The sequence below is a fragment of the Tamandua tetradactyla genome, chromosome 8, assembly GCF_023851605.1.
Source record: "Tamandua tetradactyla isolate mTamTet1 chromosome 8, mTamTet1.pri, whole genome shotgun sequence".
Lineage (NCBI taxonomy): Eukaryota > Metazoa > Chordata > Mammalia > Pilosa > Myrmecophagidae > Tamandua > Tamandua tetradactyla.
The window spans coordinates 109,243,631-109,259,935 of record NC_135334.1 but is presented as its reverse complement, the minus strand read 5'-3'; the positions used below and the strand labels follow the sequence as shown (position 1 = coordinate 109,259,935).

Sequence of the window (16,305 nt, the reverse complement as noted above, 5' to 3'; positions counted from 1 at the left end):
ATACAACAGGTATGCAAAATGTTACCACTGGGCAAAACTAAACAAAGATATGAGGGATCTCTTTATTACTTCTCACAGCTACATATGAATCTACAATGATTTCAATAGTAATTTCAATTAAAAATTAATATAAATACAATGATTAGGGTATAAGAATAGAAAAATCAGGTCTGTAATGCCCACCAGTGGGTCTTCTTAGGTTCCACTAAATATTCAGACTCACAGGCCTACCATAGGCCACATTTGGCATCATCTATACAGAAGCCACAGAGTAAGAACAGAGCTTGCCATCGGGGCAACACCAGACATTCCTCTTCAGCAGAATTCACAGACATAACACAGACCCCTCAGTGCACAAAGAGCCACATCAGAAGGCTTCCGGAGCCTCATGTCCCCCAGGAGCCTATATATTTGACAACAACTCCATAACATGGCTTCTAGAGTCCCCACAAGGGACATAGCCAGTTATAAGAATTGCCCTATTCAGGGAAGTCCAAACAACTGGTTTTTAGAGTTTGTTATCATTCTTTAAATTCCAGGTGCAATTTACCAATGGAGTTTCATTTTCCCCATACGTAATGTTGCTAAGTAGCACTTTTGATGCATATTATCTTATCTGTTTATGTATAAAATTCTCAGGCAACATATTAATCCTTTGCCATATTAACATAAAATTATAAAAATTTGATCACATTTAAATATAATTAAAAATAAATATTCGTAAGACTACAAGATGTATGAACTATATATGTTAGTTAACAGGATTATATTAATATTAAATTTCTTGAGTGTTTTAGTTGTATTATGATTATGTAGAAGAACATCCAGACCATATTTCTTATGAGGTACTAAGGGGCTGAAATATTTTAGGATGAAGTGTCACAATGTCTGTCATTAACTCTCAGATTGGTTCAGAAAAAAAATACACACACGTGTATAAAGAAAAGATACAGCAAATGTGAAAAAAGTGTTAAAAACTGCTGAATCCAGGTGAAGGGTATATGAGTGCTATAACCTTTCTGTCAGTTTGGAATTTTTCAAAATAAGAAGTTTCAGTAAAAAAAGATTAAAACATATATATCCAAAATGATAACTGTGGCTGCCTTTGAATGGTAAAATCATGGGTGAATTTTTTTTTTCTTTTCTCTACTTCTTTATATTTTTCAAAACGTCTGGGTTTTGAAGTTTTTAAATGCATGAGTACCTAGACTTGAGGAAGTCTAAATTTGAAAATAGGCTCTGCATTTTAGGTGTGCTGGGTGTGATTAATACAATTTCCATACCTGAAAAGGGGCACTATTTCCTTAATGTCCTTTAATTTCTTAACTTCCTCATCACGAGCAGGTGCACATAGTGTCCCCATCATACCAATAATGAATTCAGCCAACTTTGAAATGTCTAGGGCCCCATTTTCTGCTTCTTGCTTTATCAGATCCAGATCCAAGACTTCTGTTATCTGGTTTCTCAGTCTAGTGTGACCAGGCAGCAAGAAAGATAAGAGAGTCTGCAAGAGAGCATAACATACAAAGGAATTTACAATATCCAAATAAGGGTTTGCCAATTGCCACTGTAACTTTGCATATATTTTGAACCTCTTATTCAACAAATCTACAGAAAAGCAGATGCTTACAAATCATTTAGAATAACCATTTAAACTTCCATTTATACTCCAGGTAGCATCAACTAAAAAAACTTTTGAAGGTGAGAAATGGAAAACACACTTATTAATGTGAGTCTGTAAGTCAAACACAGATACTAATTTCCATGGATATGTTTCTTCTTTGACACCACTGCTAAAAGCATTGTTTCCTCCCACCAACTGCCTCATTATCGCACAGACCATGAATCACTGTTTAAATAAATTGAATGTGTCCATACCTGTTAAGGAGTTTATAAACCACCTATATTTTGTAAAATAACTTCTGTTTTATTTAAATAATTTTGTTTAGAAAGATGACTTTTTCTTCATTTACAACAGTAATGCCTTCAGGTTATTATGGCTTTCTTGAAATAAAAAAATAGCAAGGTCCAAAGGGTACTATTAAGCCCAAAATACTCAATTCAGACTTTGGTAAATAATTTAACTTCTTGATTTTTCAATTTCTTTGAAGTCTTCTGTTGCAGTTAACACAGAGGAGTTGAATAAATACTCTTCATACACCATAAAATCATTACAATTTTCTCTGATAAGGAATCACTCTTTGTCTCACCTCTTTGATTTCCCCCACAAGTTTGATCGCATGGCCATATGTCGGGGGGTCTTCACTTAGCTGGACACTCAAACAATCCCAAAAAGCTTTATGTACAATTTCCTTTATTCTCTTCTCCAAGCTGGAGGCAAATGAAAAACAAAAGATGAAAACCAAAATATCTGTGTCTCTAATCACTTTCAAAAGCACAAATTCTGTGTTTATGGTGAAAATTTTAAAAATAATTTAGATCAAGAAAAATTTCCCAAACATCCTTAAACCAATGACATACGCTATTTTTAGTAAATTGCTATTTATTATTTTAGTCAGCTTTCAATAATTACCTCATTGCGAAAAACAACTTTCAATTAATTAAATGGCAGACATTAATCCCATTATCACTATATAACTACATCATACAATAAAAAGAAAGTAGAAAATTCAGAGTTATAAATTTTTTATGCCCTGAAATCAGCAAGTTTTCAAAAATATTTATGATCAATTAGTTTAAAATAATTAGTTATCTTAAAAAGTTAAGTAGTTATTAATAATTCAGTATGTTTAAAGGTTGAAGGATTTTATTTCCTAAATACACGTATATATGAGGCAATTGTTTAATTATATACCATACTACAGCAACCATATGTAACATCTCTTAATGTGAAAAAGCAAATACTATCTTTACAGACATATAAGAAATGTCTGTAAAGTCATATTTAGTCATATTCTTCTGTAGGAAACATTGTAGCTTGCCAACCTAGTAGGCATTCTTCCTTCTTTGCTAATAGAACCCCAACACAATATTCTCTGTCTTAGAGAATAAATCAAATTGATTTAAGCCCTTCACAGCATTTCTATTCCCATTGCCAGATTCAAGCTTTCCCAGGCTCACTTCAAGTCAGGGACAGCATATGACCAAGTTTGAACTAACAAAGTATTAGAACACGCCTGCCGGGGACTTCAGGGAAAAATGTTCCTCCCTTTAAAAAGCAAAGCCAACTCTACCAACCATGTTCCCTCCTTCCTGGAATGCTGGTATATGATGGAATATACTTGAAGCTGCAGCAGCCATTTTGCAGTCATGAAGAAAAGGACAAAAGAATTACAGACATACCAACCCAGAGTCCTGACGTCAATGAACTGCTCAAAGAAGCGGACCTAGACCCATATTTCATTTTAAAACAAACATTTTTTTTTCACATCCTAACATCTCTGATTCTTAGGTCTTTCTTAAAACTGATAGCATTTTTACAATTACAATGGGCTTTTTCTTTCATATGTCAATACATTTTAAAAAGGCATCCATTACAATTGATAGTGTTTTAAATTCGATGAAAAGTGATATGTGCCAGGCACTAGAGATACAGAGAATAATGCCTAGTCCTTGCCTTCATGGAGTTTACAATCTGGTGAAAACAGCAAGTATATTAAGAACTACATACAATGTGATAGTTACTAAGAAAATATATGAAACTGTAACTAAGAAAGTAGGATTTTAGGGATGATTTTGATTACTGAATCATTATACAGATATTCCTTTTTGCTTTCTGGTATATTGAAGTAGACAGAGGGAAATACCAGAAATCTCTGAATTGTAATCTAGCTGCCCTGATCTCTGATAATGATTGTAAGCCTTCTTCTACCCTTGTGACTTAGAAACCTTGAGATTAAACATCATTTGTACCCATTTATCCAGTTTTTCAACTTTAGAGTCTTGTAATCACTAAAGACAGCCCAAAACGTTTATTAATGAAGAGTCCAGGGTCAGTCCAGAACTAACCCACCTAAAGTACAAAGTTATCTTGATAACCGAGACTGGAGCTAATCAAAATGGGCCTGCCTGAAATGCACAGTAGTGTAGACTTAAACATACAAGTCACCTATACCTCATCATAAAACTAGAAATCACACCCATTATCATATTAAGGCTGCATTTTCTTACATACATTCTGTGACTAAGCATGTCATCAATCTGCACATGCTTAATAATTAGATCACCTCTAATTACATGACCTGGGGCCACTGTGTTCATTATCCTAAACCTGCCCATTGTTTAATTTTATAAAACTACCAGAATTACTACAGTTCAGGGAGAATGATTTTGTGTCACATAGACCATCTAACCTCCTGTTGGGTGCCTAGTAATAAACTTTATCTCTCTTTGAAACTCTGGTGTCTCAGAAATTAGTCATTCGAGTGCATTGGGCAAAAGAATCTACTGTGGGGTGGGCCACGGTGGCTCAATAGGCAGAGTTCTCGCCTGCCATGCCGGAGACCTGGGCTCGATTCCCAGTGCCTATCCATGCAAAAAAAAAAAGGAATCCACTGCTTTTGTACAGTAACAAAACAATGAAATGAAAACACAAGATGAGATGGCTAAACTGAATTGTGTAGAGGGAAGCAGTCAAGAAAGATTCTCCAAATGTAAATTCATCATTTACATTTGAAGGATAAATGGTCCTGAGATCTACTTTCAAACTCTAGTAATTCCTAGCATAAGAATATTTTTTTAGTAATAATGTACAAAAAGAAAAAATATTTGAATATATTAGTATCCACTAAAGGAAATATACCTAGAATTGGGAAATAACAGCATTCTCCTACTAAACAAGACAACCTAGTAACCATCTTACCTGTCTTCTGGTAATTCAACTGGTTTAATCTGAAAGTCTCCATTTACTACAATTTCATGGGCTAGAGCCATGTTAGTAACTCCTTTCGCTGTCTCCAAGAGTTCTTCTACTGTCACAAATCGAGGAGGGCTAGCTGTAACAAAAACCCAAAGTAAGAGATTTTTTTTCTCTAGATTAGAATTTCTATTAAAACAAGACGGAGGACACCTCCCAGCTCTGAGAAAGTGCTGACCTGCACAGCCGGGTCACATCTGCCCCCATTCCACAAAGGTATAATGCCGACCTGCTGCCATACCTCTACGCATGCGCACAAAGGGCCCCATGCCTTAGACCAACACACACCAGGGTTACATCCATCAGATTGGTGCAACTGCACAGCTACATACTCCCTGGCCTCTGGGCACCCACATTCACAAGCATCAGCATAACATCCCCAACCTGCGTCTATACCTGCCCTAAAACCAATCACTGTACTGAGTACTCCACGTCTTACCCTGCTCCCTGCTGTACAACCATCCCCCAAACACAAGGCCTTAGACTACTGAAAGAAATCAACTCCCAAAGTAAATCGATCCAGATATTTATATGTCACAAAGACAGCAGAAGATCACTAATTATATCACAACGCAGACAGGTAAAGCCCTGCCCAATGACCAAACTAAAACACTGGAGGAGACAAAGATGTTGTAACTAATCAAAGATGTTCATACAACTCTACTTAATAAAATTAGTGGGATAGCAAATGACATAAAGGAGAACAAGAAGACAGCAGAAGAGGATAAAGAGAAATTTGAAAGAATAAATAGAAAAATAGCAGATATCACAGGATTAAAGACTTTGCTGACCAAATAAAGAACATACTAGAGGCACACCACCAGATTTGAAGAGACAGAAGAAAGAATAAGTGATACACAGGACAGGATAATTGACTTTGAAGACTCAAAACAGCAAATGGCAAAAAAGATGGAAAAATTGAACTGGATCTCAGGGAAATGGTAGGCAACACAAAGCACACAAATAGAAGTATTATTGCTGTCCCTGAAGGAGAAGAGAAGAGTGAAGGGCTAAGAAGAGTAGTTGAGGATGTAGTGGGGGAAAACTTTCCAACCCTCATAAAGGACATAAATATATAAGTCAGTGAAGCCCAACAAACTCCAAACAGAATAAATCCATGTGTATGTGTCAAGGCCTTCCCCATGACACATACTAATCAGTCTATCAAATGTTGAAGAGAAGCAGAAAACCCTGAAAGTGGCAAGAGAAAAACATTCTACCATATACAAGTGAAACCAAATAAGACTGAGTTCAGACTACTCAACTAGCAGTCTGGAGGTGAGAAGGCATTGGTATGATATATTCAAAATCCTGAAAGAGAAAGACTTCCAGCCAAGAATTCTGTACCCAGTCAAATTGTCCTTCAAAACTGAGGGGGAGATTAAAGTTTTCACAACAAAGAAGTCCTGAAAGAATTTGTCAACAAGAGACTGGCCCTACAAGAATTACTAAAAGGAGCCCTGCTGGCTGAAAAAAAAAAAGACTGGAGAGGAAGGTCTGGAGGAGGGCACAGAATTGAAGAGTACCACTAAGGGTAATTCTAGAATACAAAGAGAAAGAGAGAAAGTAATATATAGATCTGACAAATAAAATAAAAAAGATAAGATGGTAGATTCAAGAAAAGCCTTTTCAGTAATAACTTTGTATGTCAGCAGACTAAATTTACCAATTAAAAGATACAGATTGGAAGAACGAATTAAGAAATATAATCCAGCTATATGCTGCTTAGAAGAGACTCATTTTAAACACAAGGATACAAATAGATTGGAAGTGAAAGGATGGAAAAGTATATTCCATGCAAGTTGTAACCAAAAGAAAGCAGGAGTAGCTATACTAAAGTCGGAGAAAATAGATTTTTAATGTAAGGACATTATAAGAGACAAAGAAGGACACTATATACTAACTAAAGGGCCAATTCACCAAGAAGGTATAACAATCATAAATGTTATGCTCCCAATCAAGGAGCTTCAAAGTACATGAGACAGACATTGGCAAAATTGAAGGGAGAGACAGATGTTTCAACAATAATAGTAGAAGACTTTGATACACCACTCTCCTCTATAGATAGGACAACCAGACAGCAGATCAAAAAGGAAACAGAGAAGTTAAAAAACTTGATAAATGAATTAGACCTAACAGACAGACATATATAGCTCATTGCACCCCAAAGCACAAGGTTATATATTCATCTCTAGTGCTCATGGAACATTCTCCAGGATAGATCATATGCTGGGACACAAAACAAGACTGTATAAATTTTAAAATAGTGGAATTATTCAAAGCACTTTTTCTGATCACAATGGGATGAAGCTGGATCTCAATAACCACCAAAGAATGAGAACATTCACAAATATATGGAGATTAAACAACACACTCTTGAAGAACCAGTGGGTCAAAGAAGAAATTGCTAGAAAAATCAGTAGCTATCTGGAGATGAATGAAAATGAGAACACAACTTATCAAAGCTTATGGGATGTGGCAAAGGCTATGCTGAGAGGGAAATTTATTGCCCTAAATGCCTATAAAAAAACAAAAAAGAGCAAAAATCGAGGACTTAACAGCATACCTGGAGGAATTAGAGAAAGAACAGCAAACTAACGCCATAGCAAATAGAAGAAGAGAAATAACAAAGATTAAAGCAGAGATAAATCAATGGGAAAACAAAAGAACAATAGGAAGAATCAATTAAACCAAAAGTTAGTTCTCTGAGAAAATCAATAAAATTGATGGGCCATTAGCAAGACTAACAAAGAAAAAAGAGAGAGGATGAAATAAAATCAGAAGTGAGAAGGGTGCATTACCACAGACCCTGAAGAAATAAAAGAAATCATCAGAGGATACTCTGAACAACTATACGCCAAAAACTAGACAACTTAGATGAAATAGACAAATTCCTGGAGACAAACAAGCTACATTGACTCAGGAAGAAATAGAAGGTCTCAACAAACCAATCACAAGTAAAGAGATTCAGTCATCAAAAATCTTCCTACAAAGAAAAGCCCAGGGCCAAATAGCTTCACAGGGGAATTTTATCAAACATCCCAAAAAGAACTAACACCAATCCTGCTCAAACTCTTCCAAAAAACTGAGAAAAAAGAAACTCTACCTAATTCATTTTATGAAGCTAATATTTTAATACCAAAACAGGGTAAAGATGCTCTACAAAAGGAAAACTACAGGCCAATCTCCCTAATGAAAACAGAAGCAAAAATTCTCAATAAAGGGTGGGCCACGGTGATGGAGCAGGCAGAGTTCTTGCCTGCCATGCCAGAGACCCAGGTTCAATTCCCGGTGCCTGGCCATGAAAAAAAAAATCTCAATAAAATATTAGCAAATCGAATCCAACAGCATATTTAAAGAATTATACACCACAACCAAGTGGGGTTTATACTAGGAATGCAAGGATGGTTAAACACAAGAAAATCAATTAATGTAATACACCACATTAACAAATTGAAAGGGAAAAATCATATGATCATCTCGATTGATGCTGAAAAAGCATTTGATAAAATTCAGCATCCTTTTCTGACAAAAACACTCCAAAAGATAGGAATCAAAGGTAACTACCTCAATATGATAAAGGGAATATATGAAAAACTGATAGCCAGCATTGTACTAAAACGAGAGAGACCGAAAGCTTTCCCCCTAAGATTAGGAACAAGACAAAGATGCCCACTATCACCACTATTATTTAACAATGTGCTAGAAGTTCTAGCTAGAGCAATCAGGAAAGACAAAGAAATAAAAGGCATCCAAATTGGAAAGAAAGAAGTAAAACTCTCATTGTTTGTAGATGATATGATACTACACTTGGAAGATCCTGAGAAATCACAGCAAAGTTACTTGAGCTAATAAACAAATTCAGCAAGGTAGCAGGATATAAAATTAGTGTGCAAAAATCAGTAACATTTCTACACACAAGCAATGAGCTAGCTAAGGAGTCAGGGAAAAATTCCATTCAAAATAGCAACAATTGACCAATGGAATCGAATTGAAGGTGTAGAAACAGACTACCAAACCTATGGTCAACTGATTTTTGACAAGGCCCCCAAATCCTCTGAACTGGGACAAAATAGTCTTTTCAATAATTGGGCATGGAAGAACTGGATATCAATAGCCAAGAGAATGAAAGAGGACCCCTCTCTTACACCCTACACAAAAATTAACTCAGAGTGGATCAAACATCTAAATATAAGAACTAGCACCATAAAGCTCCTAGAAGAAAATGTAGGGAAACATTTTCAAGACCTAGTAATAGGAGGTACCTTCCTAAACTTTACACCCAAAGCACAAGAAACAAAAGAAAAAAATAGACAAATGGGAACTCCTCAAAATCAACTGCTTCTGCACCTCAAAAGACTTTGTCAAAAAAGTGAAGAAGCAGACAACTCAATGGGAGAAAATATTTGGAAATCACATATCAGACAAAGGTTTGATTTCCTGTGTATACAAAGAAATCCTACAACTCAATAACAAAACAACAAACAACCTGATTATAAAAAGGGCTAAAGACATGAATAGGCATTTTTCTGAAGAGCTAAGACAGATGGCTCAAAAACACCTGAAGATATGCTCATTTTCACGGCTATAAGGGAAATGCAGATCAAGACTACAATGAGATACCACCTCATACCTATAAGAATGGCTGCTATTAAACAAACAGGAAACTACAAATGTTGGAAAGGTTGTGGAGAAACTGGGACACTTATGCACTGCTGGCAGAAATGTATAATGGTGCAGCCACTATGGAAGACTGTTCAGCGGTTCCTTAGGAAACTAAATATCGAGCTGCCCTATGACCCAGGTACTACTTGGTATTTACCCAGAAGAGCTGAAAGCGATGACACAAACAGACATTTGTACGCCGATGTTCATAGCAGCATTATTCAGAATCACCAAAAGATGGAAACAAAACAAATGCCCACCAACAGACGAGTGGATCAACAAAATGTGGTATATACATACGATGGAATATTATGCAGCAGTAAGACAAAATGACATCCTGAAGCACATAACAAGACGGATGAGCCTTGAGGACATAATGCTGAGTGAAATAAGACAAACACAAAAGGATCGATACTGTATGATTCCACTTTTATGACCAGCATAAATGTATAACCAGAGGCTTATAATACAGAATAAAGGGGACTTAGAGATACATAGAAGCTAGAGATGGGTGAACTGTTAGCTAATAAGGTTGAATGCCAATGTAAGGTAACAGGAGTGAAGGTGGTTCTCTAGTGGGTCTATAATTAATATTACCATATTGAAGATGAACAATACCGAAAGGGGTTGTATAGACCTACACGTCCCACTGATTAACACTAGAAATATGAATTAGTTCTCGCAAGCTTTACTTCAAAGATATGATACTTATATAAAGAGTGTTTACGTCCAGAGCAAGGGGGAAAACTGCTACTGCATGCTATGAGCTATGTTCAAAAGGAAATCATCAGCACTACCTCAGCAACAGCAGTGGTAAATAATTTGGGGGAGGGACAAGAGTTAAGAGGAGGCTTAGATCTCCTATTTGGAGAGGGTGTGTTTATTGGTTTTCTGTCTCTTGGGAATGATGAGATTATCTAAAATTGAGAATGGTGATGGGCTGTTGACTTTGGGCCCTCTACATGATGTCCAATGAATGCAGGTGGGTGAAGGATGCACTGGAAGTAGATTGGTGAATGATGGTATATACTTATGAACAAAGATTCTGCTGCTACAATAAGGAATAAAGTCGTGAGGCATGCAACAATGTGAATGAACATATTGAACATTTGGTGAGACAAAATAAGCCAGAAACAAAAGAACTTTTTCTAAAGGTATGGTCACCTTTAGAAAATGCTTATTAGAAAAGAAGGGCCTAGATTGTAAGCATTTAGAGCAGATATATTAAGTCTGGACTGGTGATTATTATTTCTGGATTTCTGAGAGGCTGTTTCATATATATAACCTGATATTTAGAAATAAGAACAAAGACAAACAGGTTGGGGTTAAAGTAATTCAGAACATAGGAGTAAGAAAAATTGTCTATATTTTAGACCACACATACTCTTTGAGACCATTGGAAGAAAGTTTTATTTGGTCTGAAACTGAAATTTTCTGTAGTGCATAATCTAATTCAACCTAGCTATATAGCTCATTTGAACAACTGAAACACAGGGAGGACAGAATAAGAAAAAGGTCCTTTAAATCCTGTATAGATTACTGGAATACCTGGATACATCCTAGAGTACATTAAGCAGATAATCAAAAAGTATTGGCAAGGACTTCCAGGCCAAGGTGGCGGCTTAACAATGAGTGCATTTTAGTTTGTCCTCCAGAACAACTACTAAATAACCAGACACAGTGCAGAACAGCTCCTGGGGACACATCAGTGACCAGACACACAGCATGCCCCAATCTGGACCAGCTGGACCGGCTGCGAGCCCCCCCAGAACCGTGAATTCCCTAAGCCACGGCGGCCGGCACCCTCCCCCACAGGCTGCTTCCCAGAAGGGAAAGAGACTTTACCAGCAGCAGGGGCTGAGCCCAACCAAACGCCAATTGTGGAATTAATTAACGAATGCTGACTACTAAAAATAGGCCCCCAGCTCAGGTGAACCTGGTCAAAGCAGAGGTTGCTCATTTTTGCCCCAGTGCCAAGGGGGCAGGGCTGATGGAAAAAGGGGGAAAAAAGAAGGAAACAGAGGTTTTTGTGGCTGTGTTTCTACAAAGGCTTGACTGCCTTTGGATACTGCGGCAGGGCTCCTCAGGCTGCAATTGCCCCAGGCATAGGTAGAAACAAGCTCGTTTGAGGGCTTGTCTGGAGCCTATGCCTTCCCCAGGAGAGGGGTGAAGCCCAACTCAGGTGGAATCCCTCTCTCAAGGAATTCAGACACCAGGGCTTGGTAATTTGAAGCCATTAAAACCAGCCTACAACCTCTCCTCTGTCTCCACCACTCCCCCAGCAGGGAGAGTCTGCCAAAGTTAAAGGTACCGCATCATCTTATGCTGGTGGGACCCAAAGGCAGACAAGCGCCATGTACTGGGCAGGATAAGAAAAACAGAGCCCAGAGACTTCACAGGAGAGTCTTTCAAGCTGCTGGGTCTCACCCTCAGGGAAAACCGAAGCAGGTGACTCTTTCCTCCTGATAGGAGGCCAGCTTGGTCTGGGAAAATCTGGCTGCGGTCTATAATACCTAAGTAGACCCTCCTAAGGGTGGGGGGGGGGGGAAGGCACCATGCAAGCAGGGCAAGAAACAAGAAAACAAGAACTGAAAAATTCTCCTCTGTTAAACAAAACTTAAGCTGGAGGTCCAGATAAAGCTGAACTGAATGTCAAAGAACAGACAGACAAGAAATTCATCCAGCAAGAAAACCCTAGATAAAGAAGTGAAAGTAATCTCCAGAATAAACTAATTAAGGTTATTAAATGACTAGAGACTAGCAAAAAATAACAAATCATACTAGGAAAATTGAAGATATGGCCCAGTCAAAGGAACAAACCAACCATTCAAATGAGATACACGAGCTGAAACAATTAATTCAGAATATACGAACAGACATGGAAAACCTCATCAAAAACCAAATCAATGAATTGAGGGAGGATATAAAGAAAACAAGGAATGAACAAAAAGAAGAAATCAAAAGTCTGAAAAACAAATCACAGAACTGATGATAATGAAAGGCACGGTAGAAGAGATGAAAAAAGCAATGGAAACCTACAATGGTAGATTTCAAGAGACAGAACATACGATTTCTGAACTGGAGGATGAAACATCTGAAATCGGCAAGAAAAAGAAAAAATAGGGGAAAAAATGGAAAAATACGAGCAGGGACTCAGGGGACTGAAAGACAGTATGAAGCGCACGAATATACATGTTGTAGGTGTCCCAGAAGGAGAAGAGAAGGGAAAAGGAAGAGAAAAACTAATGGAGGAAATTATCACTGAAAATTTCCCAACTCTTAAGACTTAAAATTACAGATCCAAGAAGTGCACCGTACCCCAAAGAGAATAGATCCAAATGGACGTACTCCAAGACATTTACTAATCAGAATGTCAGACCTCAAAGAGAAAGAGAGAATCTTGAAAGCAGCAAGAGAAAAGCAAACCATCACGTACAAGGGAGCCCAATAAGACTATGCATAGATCTCTCAGCAGAAACTATGGAGGCAAGAAGACAGTGAGATGATATATTTAAATTATTAAAAGAGAAAAACTGCCAACCAAGAATTCTATATCCAGCAAAATTGTCCTTCAAAAATGAGGGAGAAAGTAAAACATTTTCAGACAAAAAATCACTGAGAGAATTTGTGACCAAGAGACCAGCTATGCAAGAAATACTAACGGGAGCACTAGAGACAGATATGAAAAGACAGAAGAGAGAGGTGTGGAAGACTGTAGAAAGGAAGGCTATGAGTAAAGGTAAAAAGAAGGAAAATTAGATATGACATATAAAATCCAGAAGGCAAAATAGTAGAAGAAAGTACTACCCGTGCAGTAATAACACTAAATGTTAATGGATTAAACTACCCAGTCAAAAGACACAAACTGGCAGAATGGATTAAAAAACAGGACCCATCCATATGCGGTCTCTACTCAAAGGACATGAGAGCAAGGACACAAACAGACATTTGCACACCAATGTTTATAGCAGCATTATTTACAATTATCAAGAGATGGAAACAGCCACAATGTCCATAAGAGATGGGTGGCTAAGCAAACTGTGGCATATACATACAATGGAATATTATGCATCTGTAAGACAGAATAAAGTTATGAAGTATGTAACAACATGGATGGACCTTAAGGACATTATGCTGAGTGTGATTAGCCAAAAACAAAAGGACAAATACTGTACGGTCTCACTGATATGAACTGACATTAGTGAATAAACTTGGAATATTTCATTGGTAACAGAGACCATCAGGAGATAGAAATAGGGTAAGATATTGGGTAATTAGAGCTGAAGGGATATAGATTGTGCAACAGGACTGAATATAAAAACTCAGAAATAGACAGCACAATACTACCTAATTGTAATACAATTATGTTAAACACTGAATGAAGCTGAATGTGAGAATGATAGAGGGAGGAGGGTTGGGGGCATAAAAGAAATCACAAAGAAAGATAAGACGATAAAGACTGAGATGGGATAATCTAGGAATGCCTAGAGTGTATAATGATGGTGACTAAATGTACAAATTTAAAAATGTTTTTGCATACGGAAGAACAAAGGAATGTCATTACTGCAGGGTGCTGAAAATAGTAATTAATATTTTAAAATTTCAACTTATGTGTGAGACTAAAGCAAAAAATGTTTATTTGGTACAAAATTTATATTTTGAGTAGTGCATCTCCTAATATAACTTATGTAGATAGTTGGTTGAATAACATAAGTACATGGAACCTTGGGTAAGACATGAGATTTTGTTGGTTTGTCCAGAGTGATTCCCCGATGAATCCCAGAGTGATTTGATCAGTGAGTGGAAAAGTATTTGCAAAGTCCCCTTCGGGGAATGGGGAGAACGGGAAAATTCAACCTCCCCAAGTTGAATTCTTGATATTCTCACAAGCAGTGGGGATAACCAAAGCTATAGGCTGAGCCCCCAGTCTTGGAGTTTGTTCATATGAAACTTAATCCCACAAAGGATAGGTCAAGCCTACTTAAAATTAGGCCTAAGAGGCACCCCCAACAGAACCTCTTTTGTTGCTCAGATGTGGCCTCTCTCTCCAGCCAACACAACAAGCAAACTCACCACCCTCCCCCTGTCTATGTGGGGCATGACTCCCAGGGGTGTGGACCTTCCTAGCAACGTGGGACAGAAATTCCAGAATGAGCTGAGACTCAGCATCAGGGGATTGAGGAAAAATTCTAGAATGAGCTGAGACCCAGCATCAAGGGATTGAGAAAACTTTCTCGACCAAAAGGAGGAAGAGTAAAATGAGACAAAGTGTCAATGGCTGAGAGATTCCAAACAGAGTCGAGAGGTTATCCTGGAGGTTATTCTTACGCATAAGTAGATATCACCTTGTTATCCAAGATGTAATGGAGAGGCTGGAGGGAACTGCCTGAAAATGTAGAGCTGTGTTCCAGTAGCCATGTTTCTTGATGATGACTGTTAAATGATATAGCTTTTACAATGTGACTGTGTGATTGTGAAAACCTTGTGTCTGATGCTCCTTTTATCTACATTGTCAACACATGAGTAGAACATATGGAATAAAAATAAATAATAGGGGGAACAAATGTTAAAATAAATTTAGTTTGAAATGCTAGTGATCAATGAAAGGGAGGGGTAAGGGGTATGGTATGTAAAATTTTTTTTCTGTTTTTGTTTTATTTTTCTGTTGTCTTTTTATTTCTTTTTCTGAATTGATGCAAATGTTCTAAGAAATGAACATGATGATGAATATGCAACTATGTGATAATATTGTGAATTACTGATTATATATGTAGAATGGAATTAGCATATATTAAGAATGTTTGTGTTTCTTGTAATTTTTTTAAATTAATAAAAAAATTTTTTTAATAGCTAATTAGGTTAGGTTACATGAACTATGTACATGAGCAATGTACCTCGTGATAATAACACATATAAAGTATAATAAAATAAGAACATGCTAATGTTTCAAACATTCGATTTAAGAAATCAGTTAAGTTTAGTAGGAAATGTAAATGGATTTTTTTATAACCTTGATTACCTGGATTTCAATGAATCTGGCTTTGGTTATGGGGCCATTTGTTACCTCAGTATACGGAGGAATTTGAATTTGCAGTAGCTTTGTTAATGTCAATCAGTACATTGTTGTTAGCAAATGCTGTCATGAACAGAAAAGTATGTCTTAATTTCAAGGAGTTTATATTATAGTTAGAATATACTTGTACAGGGTATAGTGTAAGACAGCAAAATGAAGAAATAAAAATGCTGGAATAATCTTAAAAGCAGAAAGATGAAGAATGACCTAAGAAGCCCTTATAGAAGAGATATTTGTAAGACCTTTAAATAAGAAAGTAGCATTTAAATAAATGGAACTCTGAATTAGGTTTTTTAGAAGGCATAACTTAATTTTTGTAAACTAATATATTCCTGGTATTATTTAACATTTCAGAATAATGTGGAAAATTTTAGGGTTTTTTCTGAATATAAATTTCTTAACTATTGGAAAGCTGAGTATATTTCAAACTTGGGCTTTTCTGATCTTTGAAGGTAGTACTGGATTGGACTGAGAGATTTCATGCATACTGTAAAGAACCATTTGTGTATTCTAAATATAAAGTTTAGAGATACCTGGATATGTTCCAACCCAGCATAAATTTCTTCCTTCTTTCATTATTTTGTAGTATCACTGCCTCTTCCCCACACCTCCTCATGGGAAGTATGCAGGTTCAAAAAGCTTTGTGAATTTATTATTAAGTTTATTTCTGCTTATATACAGTTTGGACAAA

General features: G+C 36.8%; 1 protein-coding gene across 3 annotated transcripts in view; it reads right to left on the bottom strand.

Annotated features, from left to right (window-relative positions):
* The window catches only part of TCP11L1 (t-complex 11 like 1), a 108,844-nt gene that overhangs the window by 29,590 nt on the left and 62,949 nt on the right, over positions 1 to 16,305 (bottom strand). For all 3 annotated transcript variants that reach the window (XM_077114355.1, XM_077114356.1, XM_077114354.1), the window contains 3 exons: positions 4,823 to 4,955; positions 2,211 to 2,331; positions 1,284 to 1,504 (listed from right to left, as the gene is read on the bottom strand). In XM_077114355.1, coding sequence (XP_076970470.1) covers positions 1,284 to 1,504; positions 2,211 to 2,331; positions 4,823 to 4,955 — 475 coding nt within the window. The remainder of the gene's footprint in view (positions 1 to 1,283; positions 1,505 to 2,210; positions 2,332 to 4,822; positions 4,956 to 16,305) is intronic.